Source organism: Pan paniscus, chromosome 9, assembly GCF_029289425.2.
Source record: "Pan paniscus chromosome 9, NHGRI_mPanPan1-v2.0_pri, whole genome shotgun sequence".
NCBI lineage: Eukaryota > Metazoa > Chordata > Mammalia > Primates > Hominidae > Pan > Pan paniscus.
In genome coordinates, this window is record NC_073258.2 from 70,093,088 (window position 1) to 70,115,367 (window position 22,280).

Below are 22,280 nucleotides of genomic sequence, written 5' to 3' on the forward strand. Positions count from 1 at the left end.
CCTTCTCCCTGGGGCTGGAATCCCTCCTGGACAGGCCTAAGGCATGTCATGGGTCCCCCTCCCTCCCTGCTGTAACCCCAGAGCCCCCATGGGGAACCCGCAGCTTCCATCATCCTCAGGGGCCCAGTGTCCCAGGAGGGGACTGTGGAGAGGTGTTTGCACTCCTGGGTGTGTCTGGGCTGCCACTTGCCCAGGGTCTGGGAGGTGACCTTGTGCCAGATGGGGCTGGGAGCTCCCTGAGGGTAGGGGCGGGGCTTACCCTGGTGCACGTGTGTTGCACGTGGCCTCGGATCTCATTCCTGTCATGTCTTGGGGTCTTTTCTATTCCCAAGGTTGTCGTAGGAAGGTGTTTGCTGACAAATGAGACCTGGCTCCCTCCAGATTCTGATTCTGTCCCTCTCTTCGTGAGCCTGGATGGGTCGGGCCCCCTGAAGCCTCATGCTTTCCTCCAGAAAACGGGAGGAGGAGGCTGGCTTGCTGATCCCCAAGGTCTCCCAGGACAGCCTTAGTGGTTTGGGGGGTGACGCTGCAGTCAGGCCTAGGCGGAAGTCCCAACTCCATTCCAGCCTTCCTGGGTGGCACTGGGTGACCTGGCACCTCCAGACCTCCATTTACTCATCTGTAAAATGGAGAGAACCCAGGGCCCCCTGGGTACCTGACCACAGGGAATGCAGCTCCTTGGTTGTTCAGCACCATTTCTGCCACGTAAGGAGTGTTCCTCCTCTTCCTTCAATGTGGTTACTTTCAATGATGAGGAGAGTGAAGTGATTTTTTTTTTTTTTTTGGGTGGAGTGTTATTGAGCCATAATGAGCACACAGCAAAAGTGGCTGTTTTTACAGTTTGGTGACTTCTGACAAAGACACAATCGTGCAACGACCACTGTAGTCCAGGCATAGTACAGCACTGTCTCCCAGAAGTCCCTCAATGCTGCCCCTTGGCCGTCAACGCCTGTCCCCACACCAGCCCCTAGAAACCAATGACCTGGTTTTTATTCCTGTGGTTTTCCAGCATGTCATAGAAATGGAAGTGTGCATTGTGCAGCTCTCTGCCTGTGACTCTATCACTTGCCATATGCATTTGAGATTCACCCGTGTTGTTGTGTGTATCTGTAGATAGTTCCTTTTTACTGTTGAATATTGTGTGACCTTTGCACGAAGGCTGGGTTGTATGAATATGCCACAGCTTGCTTTCCCACATACCAGTTAATGGACATTTGAGTTGTTTCCACTTGTGGCTGCTATGAATAAAGCTGCTGCAAACATTTGTATCCGGGTCTTTGGGTGCACATATGTTTTCTTTTGGGCACATGCCAGAAGTGGGATTATCACTGGATTGTATGTTAAGTGTACATTTAACTGTATAAGAAACTGCCAAACTCTTTCCTGACATGGCTGCATCGTGTTACGTTCCCAACAGCAAGGTATGAGAGTTCCAGTTGCTCCACATCTTTGTCAACACTTGGTATTGTCAGTTTTAAATTTTAGCCACTTTAGTAAGTGTATGGTGGTTTTAATTTGCCTTTCCTGACTCTCTAATGTTGTTGAACATCTTTTCAGTTTGCCATCCAGTTGCTTATTTGCCGTCTGTTTTCATCTTTGGTGAAGTGTCAGTTCAAATTTTGTGTATTTAAAAAATAGGCGTTGTTTTTCTTATGACTGAGTTGTAAGAGTTCTTCTATGTTCTAGATGAGAGATATTTATAATGTACACAATTTGGAAATATTGTCTCCTAGCCTGTGGCTTGTCTTTTCATTTTATTAGCAGTGTCTTTTGAGGAGAAATTTCTGTTTTGATGAGGTCTAATTTATGATTTTGTTCTTTTATACTTTGTGCTTTTTGAGTCCTACCTAAGAACTCATGCCTGTCTCAAAGTTGCAGAACTTCTGCTCTGTTTTCTTCCAGGCTTGTAGTTGTAGGTTTTACATTTAGGTCTGTGACCCTTTGGTGTGAATTCACTTTTGTCTACAGTGCCCTGCAGTGCCCACATCCTGTGGCCACCAGCAGCTGGCCAGGCTTTCCCTTTCACAGTTGCCTTTGTCCACCTGGGCAGCTGTTGGCCAAGTCTTCTCTGCCACCTGTGAACAACAGATGTGAAGCTGTTGGGCCACCCTGCGGGTTTTGGTGCTGGCGTCAGCCTTTGCCCAACTGTTTGTCCTCAGAACTGCAGGGTGACTGTATTAGTTCATTTGCACATTGCTATAAGGAAATACCTGAGATTGGGTAGTTTATAAAGAAAAGAGGTTTAACTTGCTCACCGTTCCACAGGCTGTACAGGAAGCATGGCTGGGGAGGCCTCAGGAAACTTACAATCATGGCAGAAGGCGAAGGGGAAGCAGACATGTCTTACATGGCTGGAGAAAGGGGAAGAGAAAACAGAGGGAAGAGCCACACACTTTTAAACAACTGGATCTCACTCATAGTGAGAACTCACTCACTATGACCAGAAAAGCAAGGAGGAAATCCACCCCCATGACCCAGTCACCTCCCGCCAGGCCATTCTTTTTCTTTTTCTTTCTTTCTTTTTTTTTTTTTGAGACAGAGTTTCACTCTGTTGCCCAGGCTGGAGTGCAGTGGTGCAATTTTGGCTCACTGCAACCTCCGCCTCCTGGGTTCAAGTGATTCTCCTGCCTTAGCCTCTCGAGTAGCTGTGACTACAGGCACGTGCCACCACACCTGGCTAATTTTTTGTATTTTTAGTAGGGATTGGGTTTTGCTGTGTTAGCCAGGATGGTCTCGATCTTCTGACCTCCTGATCTGCCCACCTCAGCCTCCCGAAGGGCTGGGGTTACAGGTGCGAGCCACCACGCCTGGCCTCACCAGGCCTTTCTTTCAGCACTGGGAATTATAATTCAACATGAGATTTGGATGGGAATACAGAGCCAAACCATATCAGTGACCTTGTCTAGGGGACCCCAAGGCTGGATCCTGCCCACTGCTTAGAAAATGCAGTTGCTGGATGAGCCACCACTGCTGTCCTTTCCAGCCCCGGGCAGCTGCTGCTTGCCTGTGACCCAGGAGTTCTCCTCCTCCTCTCTGTCCAGCCTGGAGGCACCTTCCCTATCTGTGTGTGGGCTGAGCCACCCAGCCCAAACACAAACATTTTTATCAGACTCTACCCACTCTCCTCACCCGCCAGCAGGTTCCTGGCCCCATTTCTCAGGGTTAGGGGAGCGAGTTATTTGTCTAAGGTGGAACAGTGTGAGTGGCAGAACTGGGAATCGATCCCTCGATGCCATGTAACTTTCCCAGGTCAGGTCTCACCACGTCAGGCCGCCTAAATCTGCATCCACGTGGGAACCTGGGTGTGATTTAACCAATGTCATTGGCAGGAGCTTATTTCAGGGTGAGGGTGCTGCCGGTCCCCCTCCTGGACAGTGGGTCTCCTCCGGGTTGCAAATTTCTTGTGTTTTGTGTCTCTTCCCTCAGTGACCCAGGAGGCTCTCACGTGGAGTCCCCAGAACAGCATCAACTCCTCACGATGCTCCTGACGGTGGTGGACAGACTCTCCATGCCCTGATGAAGTTGTGAGTCACATACATCCCTGTCCACGGCACCCGGTACTCAGTAGGTGGTCCCATAAATGTTTGTGGCACAAGTGAATGAACTTGGAACCATCCATCTAGTGGAAATTGTAAATTATAACAAAACCCAATGGACCGTGAAAGCCAGGGTCAAGGCTGGGGCCTGCTGAGGCCCTGTCATCGAGGGAGTTTTTGTGCTGGTAAAGATGATGACTGCCCTGGTGCAGGGCCCGTGTAGCCCAACATGTCTAGTCCGTGGCAGGCTCTTACTGGGGATGAGGGGCCTCCAGGAGGAGCAGGCCTGGGCACAGACTTCTGACCTGGGCACAGTTGGGAAGGGTGACAAGGGGTCAGAGCAGGCTCTTGGCCTCAGGTCAAAGGACAGGAGTCCTCCTGACTCTGCTGTGTCTGAAGCCCACAGTGAATGCAATGCAGAAAAAGCAGTGCTTGACCCTTTGTTTTCTCCGGGGTTAGGATCCCTGATATGATTGGGCTGTGTCCCCACCCAAATCTTGCCTTGAATTGTAATGATCCCCATGTGTCAGGAGTGGGGCCAGGTGGAGATCATTGAATCATGGGGGTGGTTTCCCCTGTACTGTTCTTGTGGTAGTGAATAAGTCTCATGAGATCTGATGGTTTTATAAAGGGGAGTTCCCCGGCACATGCTCTCTCTTGCCTGCCCCCATGGAAGATGTGTCTTGCTTCTCCTTTGCCTTCTGCCATGATTGTGAGGCCTCCCTGGCCATGTGCAACTGTGAATCAATTAAACTTCTTTCCTTTAAAAATTACCCAGTCCCAGGTATGTCTTTATTAGCAGCATGAGAACAAACTAATGCGATCTCACAGAGAGCAGCGCTGGTGGTCAGAAGGAAGCTTCTGTGTTTGAGGAGGGACACTCAGGTCCCACCCCAAGCCCATGCCGTGACCTGGGGCTGCAGTTATTTTGATTCCCATTATGTGGGGAACCAAGACCCAGAGAGGGAGGACACTTGCCTGGGACTGCCCAACTTTGGAAGGAAGATCCTGCCCCTCAGCTGGGGAGGCCTGGATGGCACTGGCGGCTGGGGAGGTGCGGCAGGAGCGAGGACTGATGGGTGAGTGCAGGCTGCATGCAGCCTTGCTGGGACCTTGTGGGAGGGGAGACCCTGAGTCCTGATGGGAGTTCGAGAAACCCATGACCAGCAGAGGTGAGGAACAGGCCTGGCCTGCTTTCCTCCTGTCCGTGAGCTGGCCGTGGGTTCTGCTGACACGGCCCTGCCCTGGGACCTTGGTGGACAGGCAGAGAGGCTGTGTATACATCAATGGCCTGGGTTCCTGCAGGGCTCAGGGTCCCCTGGTCTCAGCAAGGGCCTCAAGAACGGCTGGAGAAGGGAACACACCTTTGTCAGGGACTGTCCAGCTGCCAGGCTTGGTGCTGCAGCCTCTCCACCTGCAGCCTCACCAATCCCTCCAAGCTGGGGTTTCTCCACTGTGGTGGCACTATCCACATTTTGGACAGGGTCATTCTTTGTGGAGGCTGTCCTGTATGTTGTAGGATGTTTAGCAGCATCCCTGGCTTCTATCCACCAGATGCCAGTAGCACCCCCCAAGCCCTGCCCAGCATGACAACCAAATATGTCTCCAGACATTGCCAAATGTCCCTCTGTGGGTCCGCTGGGTGAGAGCCACTGCTCGCCATCACTCCACATTTCGAGAGGACAAACTGAGGCTCTAGAGAGGCCGAAGACTCACTCACAGGCACCTGACATGTCCAGGGAGAGCTGGGGCTTGGTTAGCTCACAGTTTCTCTCCCAGCAGGGCTGGAAGCCCAGGAGAGCTTGTCGCATTCCCTGCTGCATTTTCAGGGCTTGGCACTGTGCCTGGCACACAGTAGGTGCTCAGGGACTTTGCATGTGAACGGCGAGTGAGTGAATGAGCTGATACAGGAATAGGTTCTGGGTTGGTCTCAGGTTCCCAACTCTGCCCTGCTTCCTCCTTGTGTGGCCTTCCAAGTGGCTTAGGTTCCAGGTGGAGGGTGTGGCTCTTGTCACCGTGTGTTCCCCTGTGACCGTACTTCAATGCATTTGTATCTCTTCCTGGCTTTGGAGGTCTGGTGACATCAGAGGCCTGGGGTGGGGCCAGGTGGGTGTGCTGAGTTTGTGCTGGTAGTGTGAGCCCCCAGCTTTGGGACACGCGTGTGGGTGCATGGAGTGAAGGCCTTTGGAGCATGGGGGCATCAAGGAGCAAGCAGAAGTGGCAGTGCCCAAGACAGGGCAGGCAGGGCTGGGTGGACGCTGGAGCCAACAGCTGGTTCCAGTCCTGGGTCAGACATGGCCGAGCTGAGTGACCTGGGGCAATGAGCTGAAGCTGCCTTTGTCGGTGGGATGGGGATGCCAAGGATACCCTCTTGCCCCAGGGAGTCAGTGGGATACTTGTCAAGTGTGTACCTTGACCCTGCCTCTACGTAGCAAGGGCCTGGCAAAAGCAAATTCTCATTCTCTCTAGAGGCAGGAGTTGCTCCAGTCACTCTCCTGCTGAGGAGTCCCAAGTCTGCTCTGCTCTCTGATGCTATCATTAGTATCATCTGCACTCCTGTACCAATGGTCCAGGTTCAGGGGCATGAGGGAGCCAGCAGGGTCTTGTCCTCAGGGGCTCCTGAGGTTATGGGAGTGGACACCGTACCAAAGTGTGTGTCAAGTTCACTGTGTGGGGCCCAGGGGAGGGTAAAATTGTGGCCAACCCTCAGAGCAGTCTTCCCAGGAGTGGGAATGGAGGTGGGCTTGACCCTGGCTTCTGAGGAAGGGAAGGACTCTGAAAAACCAAAGAGGTATGTATCAGTTGTTTATTATTGCACAACAAATTTCCCCAGCACTTAATGGGTTAACACAAGAAGAAACATCTATTATCTCACACAGTTTCTGTGGGTCAGGAATTTGGGAGTGGCTTAGCTGGGCAGTCCTGGCTCTGGGTCTCTCATGAGGTTGTGGTCAAGGCGTTGGCTGGGCTGCATCATCAGAAGGCTTGATTGAGGCCAAGGATCTGCTTCCAAATGCAGATTCTCATGTGTTTGGCAAACTGGTGGGAGGCCTCAGCTCCTGGCAACGGAGACCTCTCCACAGCAATGCTTGAGTGTCCTCACAACGTGGTGGCTGATTTTCCCCAGAGCATGTGATCCAAGAAGCCACAACATCTTTTACCATCTAGCCTGGAAAATCACACCCCATCATTTCTATTGGTTGCAGAGGTCAGTCTTATTAGGTGAGGGAGGGCACTACACAAGGGTGTGGATACCAGTGGGGAGGAATAGGGAAGCCATCTTAGAAACTGGCTACAACAAAGAAGGAGATGCATTCCTGGTGGGGCCCCTGAGCCAAACCTTATCAGTTAGGTTCCTACAAGCCTTGGCTACATTTTTGCCAACTGATCAATACGTAACTTTGTTTTATGTGTGTTTCTGTTGGAAGACACCTCATTTTCTATCTGTGGCTGACTCATTAACACTGAACTCATGGCCAGCAGCACCATACCTCATGCCTGAAAGAGGCTCACCTAGCGCAAGTCTATCTCCATTAGGCATGTCACAGCCTTTCCAATTTAGGAATATTAGACGGCACTTTAAGTGGTAGAATCACAAGCAAAATGCACAAACACGTGGATAAAGTGGCATTAAGTACATCGCAGAAATGACACCTGTTTCAGTACAACAGGTTGAGAGCCAAGACAAGAAGGCTGTGTGTCGGCTGGTTCAGCCTCAGCTAGGAACATGGACGTCAAGCAGTGCAGACGCTTTGCCACCTGCACATGTCTATATGTGGCTAGAGGCACTGAGAGTGTTGATTTGAGGCTACACATGCATTTTTAGCGAGTGGGCATAGTCACAAGTGTGGAATCTGCATGTAGCAGGGATGGCCTGCACTAACCAAACAGGACCACACTATGAAAGCAAAGAGATGGGAAGCGAGCTCAGCCAGGGAGGTCAGCAGGGGCCTCTCTGAGAAGGCGGCATGAACTCTGCAACCTGAAGGATGAGGAGCAGGCAGCAGGCGGAAGGTCTTTTCTCTAGGTCAAGTTCAGAGCACTGACCAGGCCTGGGTGTTTGCCATTACGTTCAACATAACTTGGGGGATTTGTTTCCACTCTTTGAGTTTGCCCCATGGGTAGTCTTTTCTCTCTTTTTGTAGCTTCATTTAGATTGCTTTTGCTTCTTTTTCTTTTTCTTTTTTTTTTTTTTTGAGACAGAGTCTCGCTCTGTTGCCCAGGCTGGAGTGCAGTGGCACGGTCTCAGCTCACTGCAACCTCCACCTCCCGGGTTCAAGCGATTCTCTTGCCTCAGCCTCCTGAGTAGCTGGTATTACAGGTGCTTGCCACCAGGCCCAGCTAATTTTTTGCACTTTTAGTAGAGACAGGGTTTCACCACGTTGACCAGGGTGGTCTCGAACTCCTGACCTGTGATCTGCCCGCCTCGGCCTCCCAAAGCGCTGGGATTACAGGTGTGAGCCACTGCACCCGGCCCAGATTGTTTATTTTTCTTCTCATTTTATTTTCTCCTCCTCTACTACTTTGGAACTTATATATTCAATTTCTGTTCTTATGGTGGTGACCCTAGAAATTTTGGATCAACTGAATAATTTGTCTCTTAGATGAAAAATTTGTCTCTGAATATTTGTACTAAAACATACTAAGACCAAAAGTCAAAACATCATATTAGTTAACAGAAAATTGTTGTGATGTGGGCAATAAAAGGGAATTGAAAGCATTATTATTATTATTATTTGAGAGAAGGTCTTCCTCTGTTACCTGGGCCGGAGTGCAGTGGCGTGATCTCGGTTCACTGCAACCCCTGTGTCCGAGGCTCAAGGAATCCTCCTGCCTTAGCTTCCCTAGTAGCCGGCACTACAGGTGCACACCAACATGCCTAGCCAAATTTTGTATTTTTTGTAGAGATGGGGTTTTGCCATGTTGCCCAGGCTGGTGTTGAACTCCTGGGCTCAAGCGATCCACCCACCTTGGCCTCCCAAAATGCTAGGATTATAGGCATGAGACACTGTGCCCGGCAGAAAGGATTATTTTAAAATCAGTTGTGCCATATACGTTTGGCCAAATATGAGGCCAACAAATTGTTACTGAGTGGTGGGCTCACTATCCAATACTATGGCACAGGCTTTTGGAAAAAAGAAAGAGCTTTATTGTGAGTCAATGGCAAGGAGACAGGAGGCAGTGTTCAAATCTGTCTCTCTGATCTGGGGTGGGTGGAGCTTTTATGGCATTTATAACTAGTCCCAGTTGATGCCCACACAGCTGGTCTGCCAGGCTGGCAGCATTAACAGGAGGTTAAAGTGTTTTCTCTTGTGCACGCCTGGGCAATTCCGGCTCTGCATCACCAGTAACAACTTACGCAATGGTTGATCAGTTTGAGCTGGTCTCACGGTTACAATATATTTTAATATCTACATTACCCAAAACCCATATTTCCCTCTCCATAGCATGGCTGCGATGACACTTGATTTTGTGGCTGAAACAGGACTCTTGATTTGCCAGTAATGACCTGGACCACCAAACTCTGTCAGATGCCATTCAAAGTAATGCTTGCATACATCACAACAGAAATTATAGATTTTGACCACACTATGAGCTGAAATTCCAGTAATAGCAGTAGGTGCTTTCTTTGTGACTTCTGTAAATCATAAGAATAGAAGGTGAAGCCATGTTTCCAGGGAAATGTTGGATTTTGTGAAAAAAGCTCCCTTTTCAGAGGCCCATGACAATTGGCAATTTCTCTGAATAGCTGTCTTTGCATTGATGTTGTACCACTCACTGTAAGTACTGGCGAAGTGAGGAACATTCAGGGGCCACAGATAACAACTTACCTTGCTTGAAGAGGTCAGTGGCTGGGAGGCTTGAAGCCTTAACAATAGTAGGCTGTGGTGTATCATGAAAGAAACATCTACCCATTAGAAGAGGTGAAACGAAAATGCCCTCAAAAATAAAACCGCTAAAAAATAAAATCTGAATTTGACCTTCAGGAGTTAATCATAGTTGAAGAATTTGATCTGCAGGACCTGGCAGGGACAAATTGTTAAATTGATCTGAAATTTTGACCAGGTGTGCTAAACTTGTAAAGGTCGAAGTTAATCAATATTTCATGCTTCTTCCAAATGGTACAAAATCATAGAATCATCTCCTGTCTCTCCTCTTCTGACTTATATGCAATTGTGTTATATCGTTTATGTTATGGTCTGGCTGTGTGCCTTGTAGTTCCCATAATCTCATCTTGTAGTTCCCATAATCCCCACAGGTCATGGGAGGTACCAGGTGGAGATACTTGAATCACGGGCGCGGTTTCCCCCATCTGTTCTTGATACTGAGTGAGTTCTCACAAGATGTGATGGTTTTATAAGGGGCTTCCCTGTTTTGCTCAGCACTTCTCCTTGCTGCTGCCACGTGAAGAAGGATGTGTTTGCTTCCCCTTCCCCATAACGTTAAGTTTCCTGAGGCCTCTCCAGCCATGCAGAACTGTGAGTCAATGAAACCTCTTCTCTTTATAAATTACCCAGTCTCGGGTATGTCTTTATTAGCAGCGTCAGAACGGACCTAATACAGTTTACTTCTAATTTTGACTTCGACAAGCAGACCTGACTTTTCTTGTTTTATTTGGTCAGGTTTGCTTAGATTTCCCCAAATGTTCCCCATGCTCTTTGCACACAATCTTTTCTTGCACCTTAAATATTCCTTCTGTGGTAATTTCTCTTTGACCTGAAATATATCCTTTGGAATTGTCTTTATTGGCATTAATTAGTGCAAACATCTTAATTTTCATTTGCCTAAAAATACATCCACCAAATTAGTCCATTGTTTTCCTTTAGGATTGGTACTTTTTATGTGTTGTTAAGATGTCCCTGCCCCCGAGGATCTAAGACGTTACTCTGTATTGTCCTCTAAATGTTTCATAGTTCTGCCTTTGATGTTTAACTGTTAAACCACCTGAAACTGATTTTTGGGTGAGGTGTGAGGTAGGAGCCTATGGTGATCATTAGTGTTCTTACCACAGTATTTGCAGCTTTAAATAGTTCAGGCACATGGTAGGATTTCCAATCTCCACCAAATTCTGTATTAGTCATCTATGCTGTATAACAAATTACACAAACTTAGTGGCTTAGAGCAATACCCACTTATTAGTTCACAGTTTTCTAGGGCAAGAAGTCCAGGTTGGCTAGGTTCTCTGCCTGGGTTCTCACAAGGCTGAAATCAAGATGGCGGCTGGGACTGTGGTCCCCAACTGGAGGCTCTGAGGAGGAATATGCTTCCAAGCTCATGGGGTTGTTGACAGAATTCAGTTGCTTTTGGCGTAGAACTGAAGTCCTTGTTTTATTGCTGGCTGTCAGCTGGAGCCACTCTCAACTTCTAGAGGTTGCCCTCAGATTCTAACCTGTGGCCTCTTCTCTCACAGTATGGTAGCTCACTTTTTCAAAACCAGCAGAAGAATCTCACTCCACTTGGCTATGATGGAGTCTTATATGGTGTAACCTAATCATGGGACTGACTATCCAATCACATTTGTTAGGCTTGAACACGTGACTTGTTTTGGCCAATGGTGTGCAAGCATAGTGGGGCGTGTCACCTCCTGAGAGAAGCTTTAAGAGCTGCCTGGGACCTGCCACATGTCCCTCCCTTGGCTTCTGTAATTGGGGAAGTGTTTGTAGAGATGGCGCCTCAGGTCCTCAAGAGACAGTAATGGGCAGTACTTTATTCCTGAGTTTCCCACACTGACTTTCTAACTCGAAACCTTGGTAGAGTCTGTTCTTATTTTGAATAACTTGTTTGTAGATTATTTTGGAATTTCAACATAGATAATTGCGCTATCTGTGAATAATGACAGGATTTTGTCTTCTTTTCCAGTCTTTATGAGTTTATTTTTTTTGCCTTATTGTCCCAGTTGGGGCCTTCAGTACAATTGATGAATTTGACCATATTACAATTTAGAGTTTATGTTCATCAAAAAACACCGTAAGGGCCAGGCACGGTGGCTCACGCCTGTAATCCCAGCACTTTGGGGAGGTTAGGTGGGCGGCTCACTTGAGGTGAGGAGTTTGAGACCAGCCTGGCCAACACAGCGAAACCTCATCTCTACTAAAAATACAAAAATTAGCTGGGCATGGTGGCACATGCCTGTAATCCCAGGTACTCGGGAGGCTGAGGCAGGTGAATTGCTTGAACCTGGGAGGTGGAGGTTGCAGTGAGCCAAGATTGTGCCACTGCACTCCAGCCTGGGCGACAGAGCGAGACTGTGTTTCAAAAACCAACCAACCAACCAACCAACCAACAAAAAACACCATAAGAAGCATGAAAAGACAAACTACAAACTGGGAGAAGATACTGCAATGCTTAGAACTGACAAATAATTTGTATGAAGAAAAATTTTTTTTGTTGTTGCTGTTGTTTTTTTGAGATGGAGTCTCGCTCTGTCACCAGGCTGGAGTGCAGTGCCATGATCTCAGCTCACTGCAATCTCTGCCTCCCGGGTTCAAGTGATTCTCCTGCCTCAGCCTCCCAAGTGGCTGAGATTAAAGGCGTGCACCACCACGCCCAGCTAATTTTTGTATTTTTAGTAGAGACGGGGTTTCACCATGTTGGCCATGATGGTCTCGATCTCTTGACCCCGTGATCCGCCCACCTCGGCCTCCCAAAGTGCTGGGATTACAGGTGTGAGCCACCACGCCCGGCTGCTATAGGTTTTATTATTATTCAGATATGATGAGGCCAACAGATCAGGAGATAACCATTATTGAAAATACAGTTTGTTACTCACAGATCTGCAGGGGAGGGGACATGCTGCACCCCAGGGTGGATGGGGGGCACAGGGAAGCAGGGGAGTTGGTCTGGAGGGATAGGGACTAAGGGGAAAGTGTGGGCAAGAGCCTTGACTGTGGTTTCTGTAGGAAGAAACGAGTGAGGCAGGGCAAGTAGGCATAGGATGGGCTAGTTTGAATAATGTTACAGGCTCTGGGGCACAGGGGCTGTCCCTGCCTGTCTGGTACCTGGCCCTGGGGTGATTATGGCAGGAGGATGGTAGCCCTGAGTATGAGAACCTGATAGAAGAGGTCGTTGCAAATGTGAGCTCTGGATTAGTTAGTTGGTTTACATTTGAAAGGTGCACTCACAGATGACTTCATTTCTAGAAATTGGCTAATCCTGGGAGGGGCCATCCCTCCAGGGTCAGCACGTTCTCAGATGTCAAAGCATCAGAATACAGGAAAAAGAGGTAATGGTTAATACAATGAAGAATGCCTACAAATTCCTAAGAAAAAGAAACAACCAAAGACTCAACTGGTACTTCACAAGAGAAGAAACCCCAAAGGCAATCAGCATAAGAAAAGTCAATATGAAAATGCAACCCCGAACTATGCCGAGACACTATGTCTCACCCACCAGCTTGGCAAGCACTCAAAAGCCCGTGTTGGTGAGGATGAGAAGTGTCAACCTTAAACAGTGAGATTCAGAAACTATGATTAAATGTAGAGATTCTTTGAGCCCAAAGCATGAGGATAGCCACTTGGGCAACACTGACTCCAAACAAATGGGGTCAGTATTTCAAAGTGGAGAAGTTAAGATTTCTCTTACATAGGCAGAGACAGAGAAATTTCAGCAGGATTACAACATTTTTCATACACGATCAGTGCGTACAGTGACTTGATCGGTTACAGATTGCTGCATTCCAAGGAAAATACTTTATTACTCCATGAGGAGGGGTGGAAATTCAAGGGATTCTTATCTCTGAAGTCGTTTGGTCTTCTTAATTATTTATAGGGAAAAAAAAGGTAGAAGTTGCAGTTGCATTCCATGTGATTCAAGTTGCATAGCCATGTTCCTCTCAAGGCTCTGAATACAGTTCCAACAGCTTTAAGTCTGAATTCTTTAATTTCACAGAAGCAACTGGAAGGAACCCCAACTAAGCTATTGTTGGAAGCGTCCATGAAGCCAGATGCATATTTCCTTCAGCTAAGTGTATATACTCCTAGGTATGTTCCCAAGAGAAACCTCTAGCATGTGTCTTTATTTAAACATTTTTGGTTGAGTATACAATTCTAGGTAGTCACTTCACTCTAGCACCTTAAAAATGTCATTCCACTATCTTCCGCTCATCCATTGCTGTTGAGAAGTCAGCTGTGGGCCAACCTTGCCTCTCTGGCTGCTTCTAAGCTACACTCCACTGTAATAATCATTCTTGATGTCCTGTAATTTGGTATCTTGAAATCATGAGCCAAACTATAGCCAGGCTTGTTTCTATCCTTACTATCCTTGTGTTTTCATGGGTGCACAAAAATCATATCACAAACCCTCTGGCCACAACCCCCAACATCTGTGTTTTGCCTTCTGCCCCATAGGAGACACCCTCACTTAACTTTCCACCACCAAGGGGAGAGTCTTGACTACTATGGTACTTTATTACTATTATTACTATGTCAATAGTAATAGTAGTGATAGTAAAGTCTCCCTTTGTGTTCCCCTGCTCCCTCTGCCTCCTGACCAACCCTCATCCTTCCTCATGTAGCCTGCATAGCATGGCATGCCCCCTGCTCCTGGGAACTGTAAGTAATAAACTTCTTTTAAGGCAGCTGTCTCCATGTCTGTCATGTTAATGTACCTGATTAAAACAAAATCCCAGGTACATTTAAAAACACCTCTTGGTATTGTATGGTGTCACTATGGTGTCCCCAGCTATGGATTGCTTATCACTCATCCTATGTTGGATTCTTTGGGATGCCCAAATCTGGGGATTGATGTTTTTCATCTGTTCTAAAAACTTCTCAGCCATTTCCCCTTCAGATCTAGCCTTTGCCCTATTCTATTCTCTTCTACTGGAGCTCCTAGGACCATACAGTGTAGCTTTTACTCCACCCCCCATGCCTCTTGGCAGCTCCTTCTTGTCTCCCATTGTCTCTGCTGTATTCTGGGCCATAGCTCAGATCTGTCTTTCCGTTCACCAACATAATTTTCAGCCATGTCTGACCATCTGTTAATATCACTTAATATATTTTCATCTCTGGAATTACATTTAGGTCTTTCCAAATCTGCTTGGTCATTTTATAATCTCTTGTTCTTTATGTTTTAAATATTTTCTCTTAATCCTTTAATCATGCTTATTTTATATTATATTCTGATAACTTTGACAGGTCTGGGTCTGATTCTACTTTCTGTTGTTTCTTCTGACAGCAAAAAGCTTTTGATAGATTATGTTCATCTAGAGGTTATTCATGCTAACATCTCCAGCTGCACGGTGGAGCTTTATTTTTCTTCTTTTATTTTTGGTTTTCTGTTTTTCTTTCTTTCTTTTCTTTTCTTTTTTTAAAACTCTTAGCATGGTGGAGCTTTACGGCATATTCTGAGCAATGTCCTGGTTTCTGTTGCCTTCAGTTGCATTGCCCAATGTGGGACAGGAAATCTCACATACACAACAGCTTATTGTTTCAGTGCTGCATTGTACTGCAATATTTTTGAAGATTTGATTTAATTTAATTTAATTTTATTTCCCGAGACAGAGTCTTGCTGTGTCACCCAGGGTGGAATGCAGTGGCGCAATCTCGGCTCATTGCAACCTCCACCTCCTGGGTTCAGACGATTCCCCTGCCTCAGCATCCTGAGTAGCTGAAGTTATTTAAAGTGAAAATTAGGGATTCAAACTTAGGTTATGAGTCAACCACGTGTGGGGACGCAAGGCAAACACCCGGCAGAGGTTGAATAGATTATGGTTTATGCTCAGCTGGGTTCATACAAAAGCAGGGAATGGCAACTTTATTTCTGTCTCCTCCTTTCTGCAGGATCTGAAAATGAGTTTTAATATCTACTAGAAGCTATACTTGATTTCAGAATTATCAAAGTATGAAAAATACATGCCTTAGAACTGAGGACTTATGGGATTCTAAGTGTGCTGTGCCTTGAGGGAACCCCAGTGGCCTTTGATCCCACATGGGCCATCAAATAGCGAGTAATGTCCCTACTTTGAGTGGTCATGTCCATTCTGAAAGGTCCACCAATTCTCAGTATGAGGTCCTCTGAATGTGCTGATGTCTGGTCACACACGGGGGATCAGTCAGGCTGGGCTAAGTCAGTTAGGTGACACATGACCCCATGGCACAGTAGCTCTCAGCAGCATGGGTGGATTTCTCGGCCATGTTACGCATCCCGCCTGGGTCGGCTGAGACTGCTCCATGCACTCTTCACTCCAGGCAGGGCAGCCTCCTTCCTGGAAGGAAAAGGAAGAGGGAAAAGAGAACATTGCAAACCATGCCCTGGCTTATTTATTTATTTAATTTTGAGACAGAGTCTCGCTCTGTCGCCCAGGCTGGAGTGCAGTGGCGTGATCTTGGCTCACTGCTACCTTCTCCTCCCGGGTTCAAGCAATTCTTCTGCCTCAGCCTCCCAAGTAGCTGGGACTACAGGAGCATGTCACCATGCCTGACTAATTGTTTTTGTATTATTAGTTGAGACAGGGTTTCACCCTATTGGCCAGTCTGGTCTCGAACTCCTGACCTCATGATCTGCCTGCCTCAGCCTCCCAAAGTGCTGGGATTACAGGTGTGAGCCACCACACCAGGAAGCGACAGGAGTATTTCCTCCCTTATCTCACTGGCCACTCCTGAGTTCAATAGGGTGGGGACAGGCAGTCGTCCTGCAGGGCAGGGAGGCAGGGGCATGGGGGAGGAGTGATAGAGCCGCCTCCCCTGGCTCAGCATCTTTGCCTGGGGCTCTGCTCAGTGACAGGAGCCTGGGTGTGAACTTTCAAGTCAGGGATCCCAGAGGCAACAGTTACGTTCCACCTCTCTGAGCCTCGCATGCTTTACATGTGCCAGAAATGGACGTTGGATACGGAGGCACCATGTGGGTTGTCACACCCTCTGTGACTATACAGGTTGTTGGTGTTTTCATCTTTGTTAATCGCCCAACAGTGCTCAGTGCTAAGGAAATGTAACAAAATGTAACGTGACGTTCAGTGTTCAGCGGGACTTGGAAATGTGTTGCACGTGTGTGTGCAAATAGGTTAGAGGTGGGGGCCGGCCACATGTGCTCTGTTTCTCGTCTGCCTTCTTGGAGCGCCCACAGCCATGTGTGTACCTCAGCCCTCAGCGGGTTGGTCAAGCTTGGACTTTGCCTGTGGAACCAATGCAGGGGCTGCTGAGCTCTTCTGATTCTCTCTCGGGAGCCTGGGGCTGGGAGGCCAGCAGCAAAGTGTGGGTGCTGGACTTATTTATGGGTGAGGCTGACAGTGCCTTTAGGCTCAGGCAGAGCAGAGGGAGCCAATGAGCAGAGAGAAAGAGAAGGTGGAAGAAGTCAGGCAGAGAGACCCAGTGCCTTAGAAGGAGAGGTGGCCACTGTGCTTCCTGGTGAGGTTCCAGGGGATGTGCCTGACCTAGCCCCCAGCCGGGGGATGTACCTGGGCTAGCCTCCAGCCACGGGATGGGCCCGAGCTAGCCTCCAGTGGGGGTCATGCTGTGTTTGGAATTGGTTTCTTCCGGTGGATTCTTGGTCTTGCTGACTTCAAGAATGAAGCTGCGGACGCTCACGGTGAGTGTTACAGTTCTTAAAGATGGTGTGTCCGGAGCTTGTTCCTTCAGATGTTCAGATGTGTCCAGAGTTTCTTCCTTCTGGTGGGTTTGTGGTCTTGCTGACTTCAGGAGTGAAGCCACAGATCTTCACAGTGAGTGTTACAGTTCTTGAAGGTGGCACGTGGGAGTTGGTTGTTCCTCCCAGTGGGTTCATGGTCTTGCTGACTTCAGGAATGAAGCCACAGACCCTCGTGGTGAGTGTTACAGCTCATAAAGGCAGTGCAGACCCAAAGAGTGAGCAGCAGGAAGATTTATTGTGAAGAGCGAAAGAACAAAGCTTCCACAGCATGGAAGGGGACCCGAGTGGGTTGCCGCTGCTGGCTTTGGTGGCCAGCTTTTAGTCCCTTATTTGGCACCCCCACGTCCTGCTGATTGGTCCATTTTACAAAGCACTGATTGGTGCGTTTTTACAGAATGCTCATTGGTGTGTTTACAAACCTTTAGCTAGACAGAGTGCTGATTGGTGTGTTTTTACAGAGTGCTGATTGGTGTGTTTACAAACCTTTAGCTAGACACAGAGCGCTGATTGGTGCATTTTTACAGAGTGCTGATTGGTGCATTTACAAACCTTTAGCTAGACAAAAAAGTTCTCCAAGTCCCCACTCAACCCAGGAAGTCCAGCTGGCTTCACCTCTCAATGCCTAGGCTAGCAGCCAGCCACAGGACAAGCCCCAGCTAGTCTGTAGCCAGGGGTCATGCCTGGGCTAGCCTCCAGCCAGAGGATGTGCCAGAGCTAGCTCCCAGCAGGGGTCATGGCTGGGCTAGCCTGAGCAGCCTCCTCTTCCTGGTAAGTGAACACTGTCACCCACTGACAATGGAGTCTCTGGGAGGCTCTGAACACAAGTCCCTCAGGGTGGCTGTGAGACCACAGCATTTCTTTCTCTCTCTCTGTTTTTTTTTTTTTTTAACTTTTATTTTAAATTCAGGGGTACATGAGCAGGTCTGTTACATAGGTAAACTTGTGTCATGGGGGTTTGTTGTACAGATTATTTCATCACCCAGGTATTAAGCCTAGTACCCATTAGTTATTTTTCCTGATCCTCTCCCTCCTCCCCTCCCATCCTCCAACTTCTAAACGGCCCCAGTGTCTGTTCCCCTCTTTGTGTTCATGTGTTCTCATCATTTAGCTCCCACTTATAAGTGAGAACATGCAGTACTGGGTTTTCTCTTCCTGCATTAGTTTGCTACAGATAATGGCCTATTGCTCCATCCATGTCCCTGCAAGGGACGTGTTGTCATTCCTTTTTATGGCTGTGTAGTATTCCATGATATATACGTGCCACAACTTCTTTCTCCATTGATGGGCATTTAGGTTGATTCCGTGTCTTTGCTGTTGTGAATAGTGTTGCAATGAATGTACATGTGCAGGTATCTTTATAATAGAATGATTTATATTCCTTTGAGTATATACCTTGTAATGGGATTGCTGGGTCAAATGGTATTTCTCTCTTTGGTCTTTGAGGAATTGCCACACTGTCTTTCACGATGGTTGAGCTAATTTACACTCACACCAACAGTTTATAAGTGTTCCTTTCTCTCCAGAGCCTCACTAGTATCTGCTGTTTTTTTTTGACTTTTTAATAATAGCCATTCTGATTGGTGTGAGATGGTATCTCATTGTGGTTTTGACTTGCATTTGTCTAATGATCAGTGACATTCAGCTTTTATTCATATGATTGTTGGCTTCATGTATGTCTTCTTTTGAAAACTGTCTGTTCATGTCCTTTGGCCACTTTTTAATAGGGTTGTTCCTAAGCAAAAAGAAAAAAGCCGGAGGCATCACTCTACCTGGCTTTGAACTATACTACCAGGCTACAGTGACCAAAACAGTATGGTACTGGTACAAAAACAGACACATGGAGCAATGGAACAGAATAGAGAACCCAGAAATAAGACCACACACCTACAATTATCTGATCTTCGACAAAACTGACAAAAAAAGCAATGGGGAAGGATTCCTTATTCAATAAATGGTGCTGGGATAACTGGCTAGCCATATGCAGAACATTAAAACTGGACCCCTTCCTTACACCATATACAAAAATTAACTCAAGAGGGATTAAATACTTAAATGGAAAGCCCCAAACTATAAAAACCCTGGAAGACAACCTAGGCAAGCCTTTCAGGACATAGGCATGGGCAAAGATATCATGATGAAGATGCCAAAAGCAATTGCAACAAAAGCAGAAATTGACAAATGGGATCTACTTAAACTGAAGAGCTTCTGCACAGCAAAAGAAAGTATCAACAGAGTAAACAGACACCCTAGAGAATGGGAGAAAATTTTTGCAAACTATGTATCTGACCAAGGTCTAATATCCAGAATCTATATGGAACTTAAAGGAGACCACAGCCTTTCTAAGGTGACAGGAGATTTTCCTTGTGGCACATACTTGGTGACAACAGGGCACCTCCCGGTAGCTCAGTTCCACTTTCAGACCCCTGGAGCATCATGGGGTTCTCATGCCCATTGTCCTTGGGCTGGGGTCCTGTTCCAAGGCACACTCCTGCCCACTCTCGCAAAAATCATTTTGTGTGCACATGGCAGGCCTCAAACATGTCTCCCTGTCCTTGTCCCCACTGTTTACCTTTTTGTTTTATTTAGAAATCAAGAGAGAATCTAGGCTTGGGAAATGGCAGAGATTTCCCCAAGCTTAGCACAATTCTTTTATCTTTTTTTTTTTTTTAAATTTAATACCATTAGGTCATCTCCTTTAAAAAAATTTCTGGGAAAATCTTTATTTTGTGTATTTCTCAAGCATCTTGACATTCCGTCTCAGAGTAATGGCCCAATCACTTCCTCCCAACTCCCCTTCAAATTCCCTGTCGGCTTTATCTCTTGCAAATGGCTCGGTGCTGCAGAGCAAACTCCCCCTCCCCGGCCCCTCCACCCCCCTCTCTGGGGACAAAGAAAAGGCCCCATACTCTCACTGAGGCCTTTGGGCAAACCAGATACATCATCACAGTCTAAGACAAGGAGGAGGCCCGGGACCCTTCAAAGGTGCCTGCTCCAGAGTCCGCACAAACCTCTGCCTATTAACTCTTTCAAAGAGCGTTTGTCGGCTGTGAAAGCCGTCTGGGTTCATTGATAAAAAAAAAAAGATATTGTCTTTAGGGCTGCTGAATATATTAATGAGTTGTCACGGAGGACAGTTAGGATTTGCAAAGGGTGATAGTTACCATTCACCTACTTGTTGCCTTAAAAGATAAAATCATGTTCAAATGAAGACAGAGCTTTCAGGCACCTCCGCCAGAACGCACTTCATTTGAGGCGACGGCAGGGATGCTACTAAAACCCCAAAGAGTTAAGCTGAAATGGTTAATATTCCTGTCTCTGCCCCCCTCCTCCTGTATTCTAATGTATGAACCCGCTCATTCAGATGTGAGTGGGACTTGGGGACAGCTTGCCTTCCCTACGCGATTGTGTATAGCCCCCGCTGAAATGTTCCTAAAAACACGATTTTGTAAACGCTTATGCTCCACCAGACATCCAGCGCATCTACTTGTAGCCCAGCGTCCCGAGTGGGGTTCACTTTGTCTCTTCACACCCAGGGACTCTCAGCCCGAGGTGAGGGAAAGGAAGGGGGGTTATTAAGAATTCTGACAAGGTAGGCTGAATAAATTGTGTTTTCTTTGTGAGCCTTAATCCGGTGTTGTATTGGCTTCTGGACATGGCTAATTTATTTGGAATTTCATTCTGTTCCTGACAGCGTCCTTGACTAGCTGTTTGATCACCCCGAGCAAAGTTACATACCAGCTTTCAACCGTTGGGAGGGCAGCGGCGTCCTTTTTCTCAAGTGCCTTCTCCTGGGTCGGGCTTTATGCCTGCAGCAGGGCGTTTCAAACGGCTGAGGCCATCCCTTGTTAGGGAGAGAAACCGCCCGGGCAGGGGTCTCCCTCAATGAGGAAGCCCTCCACTTCCCCCCACTCGTCCCACTGTTCGTGATTTTAATCTGCTTTTGTGGCGCAGGAAGAAAGAAAATTAATTTTCGCCCGTCTGTGTGTAGGGAGCATTTCAGTGGAAACCCGGTTTGAAATGCATGTTCTGTTGATTTCGGCAGCCTGCGCCGGCTGGGGTTTTGAGATGCAGCATTCTCAGGGGAAGAGGTGATGGGCCACAGGCCTTCATGGGGTGGGAACTCAGGCTCCCCGTGGGCCCTGGACGGGGTCCTCATGTCCTGTGCTCCGTCTTGGCAGGAGTAAGAGTTGATGATGTTCATGCTCTCCCAACTCACCCATCTCTGCCATGGTTGCTTTTTTTTTTTTTTGGTTAAAGCAAGCATATTTTGCTGTTGCAAAAAGAAACAAAGAAAAAAATGATTTTCAACAGGACCCTGACATGTCTGAGAATGTCTCACTGTCAACAAGGCTGTAGGTGGTGGTTTTACAATTTTGGCGGAATCTGTTCTAAGGAAAACACGTGCTTCTTTTAATTTGGCCTCCCAGCTCCAATGCACGTGGCCGTCCTTGCTGAGAGTCTTCTGGGTGCCTGGAACTGTGCTAAGTCCTGGGGGATTCAGCGAGAGCTCGAGTTCTAGAAACACATGGAAGAGTTCAGAGGATGTTGGTGCTATGAAAATAACAAACAAAACCAACCAACACACTGAGGCCCTGGGGGATGTGCCTGGTGGTCCCTGGGGGAGGGTGTTCAGTATTATTCCTGGGTCCTGCATTTGAGTCAGCCAAGTCCAGCTCATCTCGATGACATTTGGGCGGGGATTTCCCCTGCAAAGCACTCTTATCCCCAGCCTTGCTTGCAGAAGCTGGGAAGGGATTATCATCCCCTCACCGTTTTTTTTTTTTTTTTGAGATAAGGTGTTGCCCAGGCTGGAGTACAGTAGCTTGATCATGGCTCACCGCAACCTCTGCCTCCCAGGTTCAAGTGATCCTCCCGCCTCAGCCTCCTAGCTAGGTGGGACAACGAGTGTGCACCACCACATCCAGCTAATTTTTGTATTTTTTTTTTTTTTTTTTGTAGAGATGGGGTTTTGTCATGTTGCCCAGGTTGGCCTCGAACTCCTGAACCTTCTCATGTCAGCCTCCCAAAGTGCTAGGATTATTTTCCCCTTTTATTGAGGGGAGGAAACTGAGGCCCAGTGATGCTTCAGTGGAGACCAGCTTGCCTGGGGCTCACAGGAAGCTGTTCACAAGGTTCTTGGGGCTCTGTCCCAGGCTGTCA

At 47.5% G+C, this 22,280-nt stretch overlaps 1 protein-coding gene across 5 annotated transcripts in view; it reads left to right on the forward strand.

The window, feature by feature from the left end:
• Nucleotides 1-4,309, forward strand: part of TPCN2 (two pore segment channel 2) — an 88,531-nt gene extending 84,222 nt beyond the window's left edge. For all 5 annotated transcript variants that reach the window (XR_004665148.3, XM_063608207.1, XM_063608209.1 and 2 more), the window contains one exon: nucleotides 3,427-4,309. Coding sequence is in view for 4 of the 5 variants with exons in the window: in XM_063608207.1 (XP_063464277.1) it covers nucleotides 3,427-3,517 (91 nt within the window). In the remaining variant the exon portion in view is untranslated. The remainder of the gene's footprint in view (nucleotides 1-3,426) is intronic.
• Nucleotides 4,310-22,280: the final 17,971 nt, after the last annotated feature.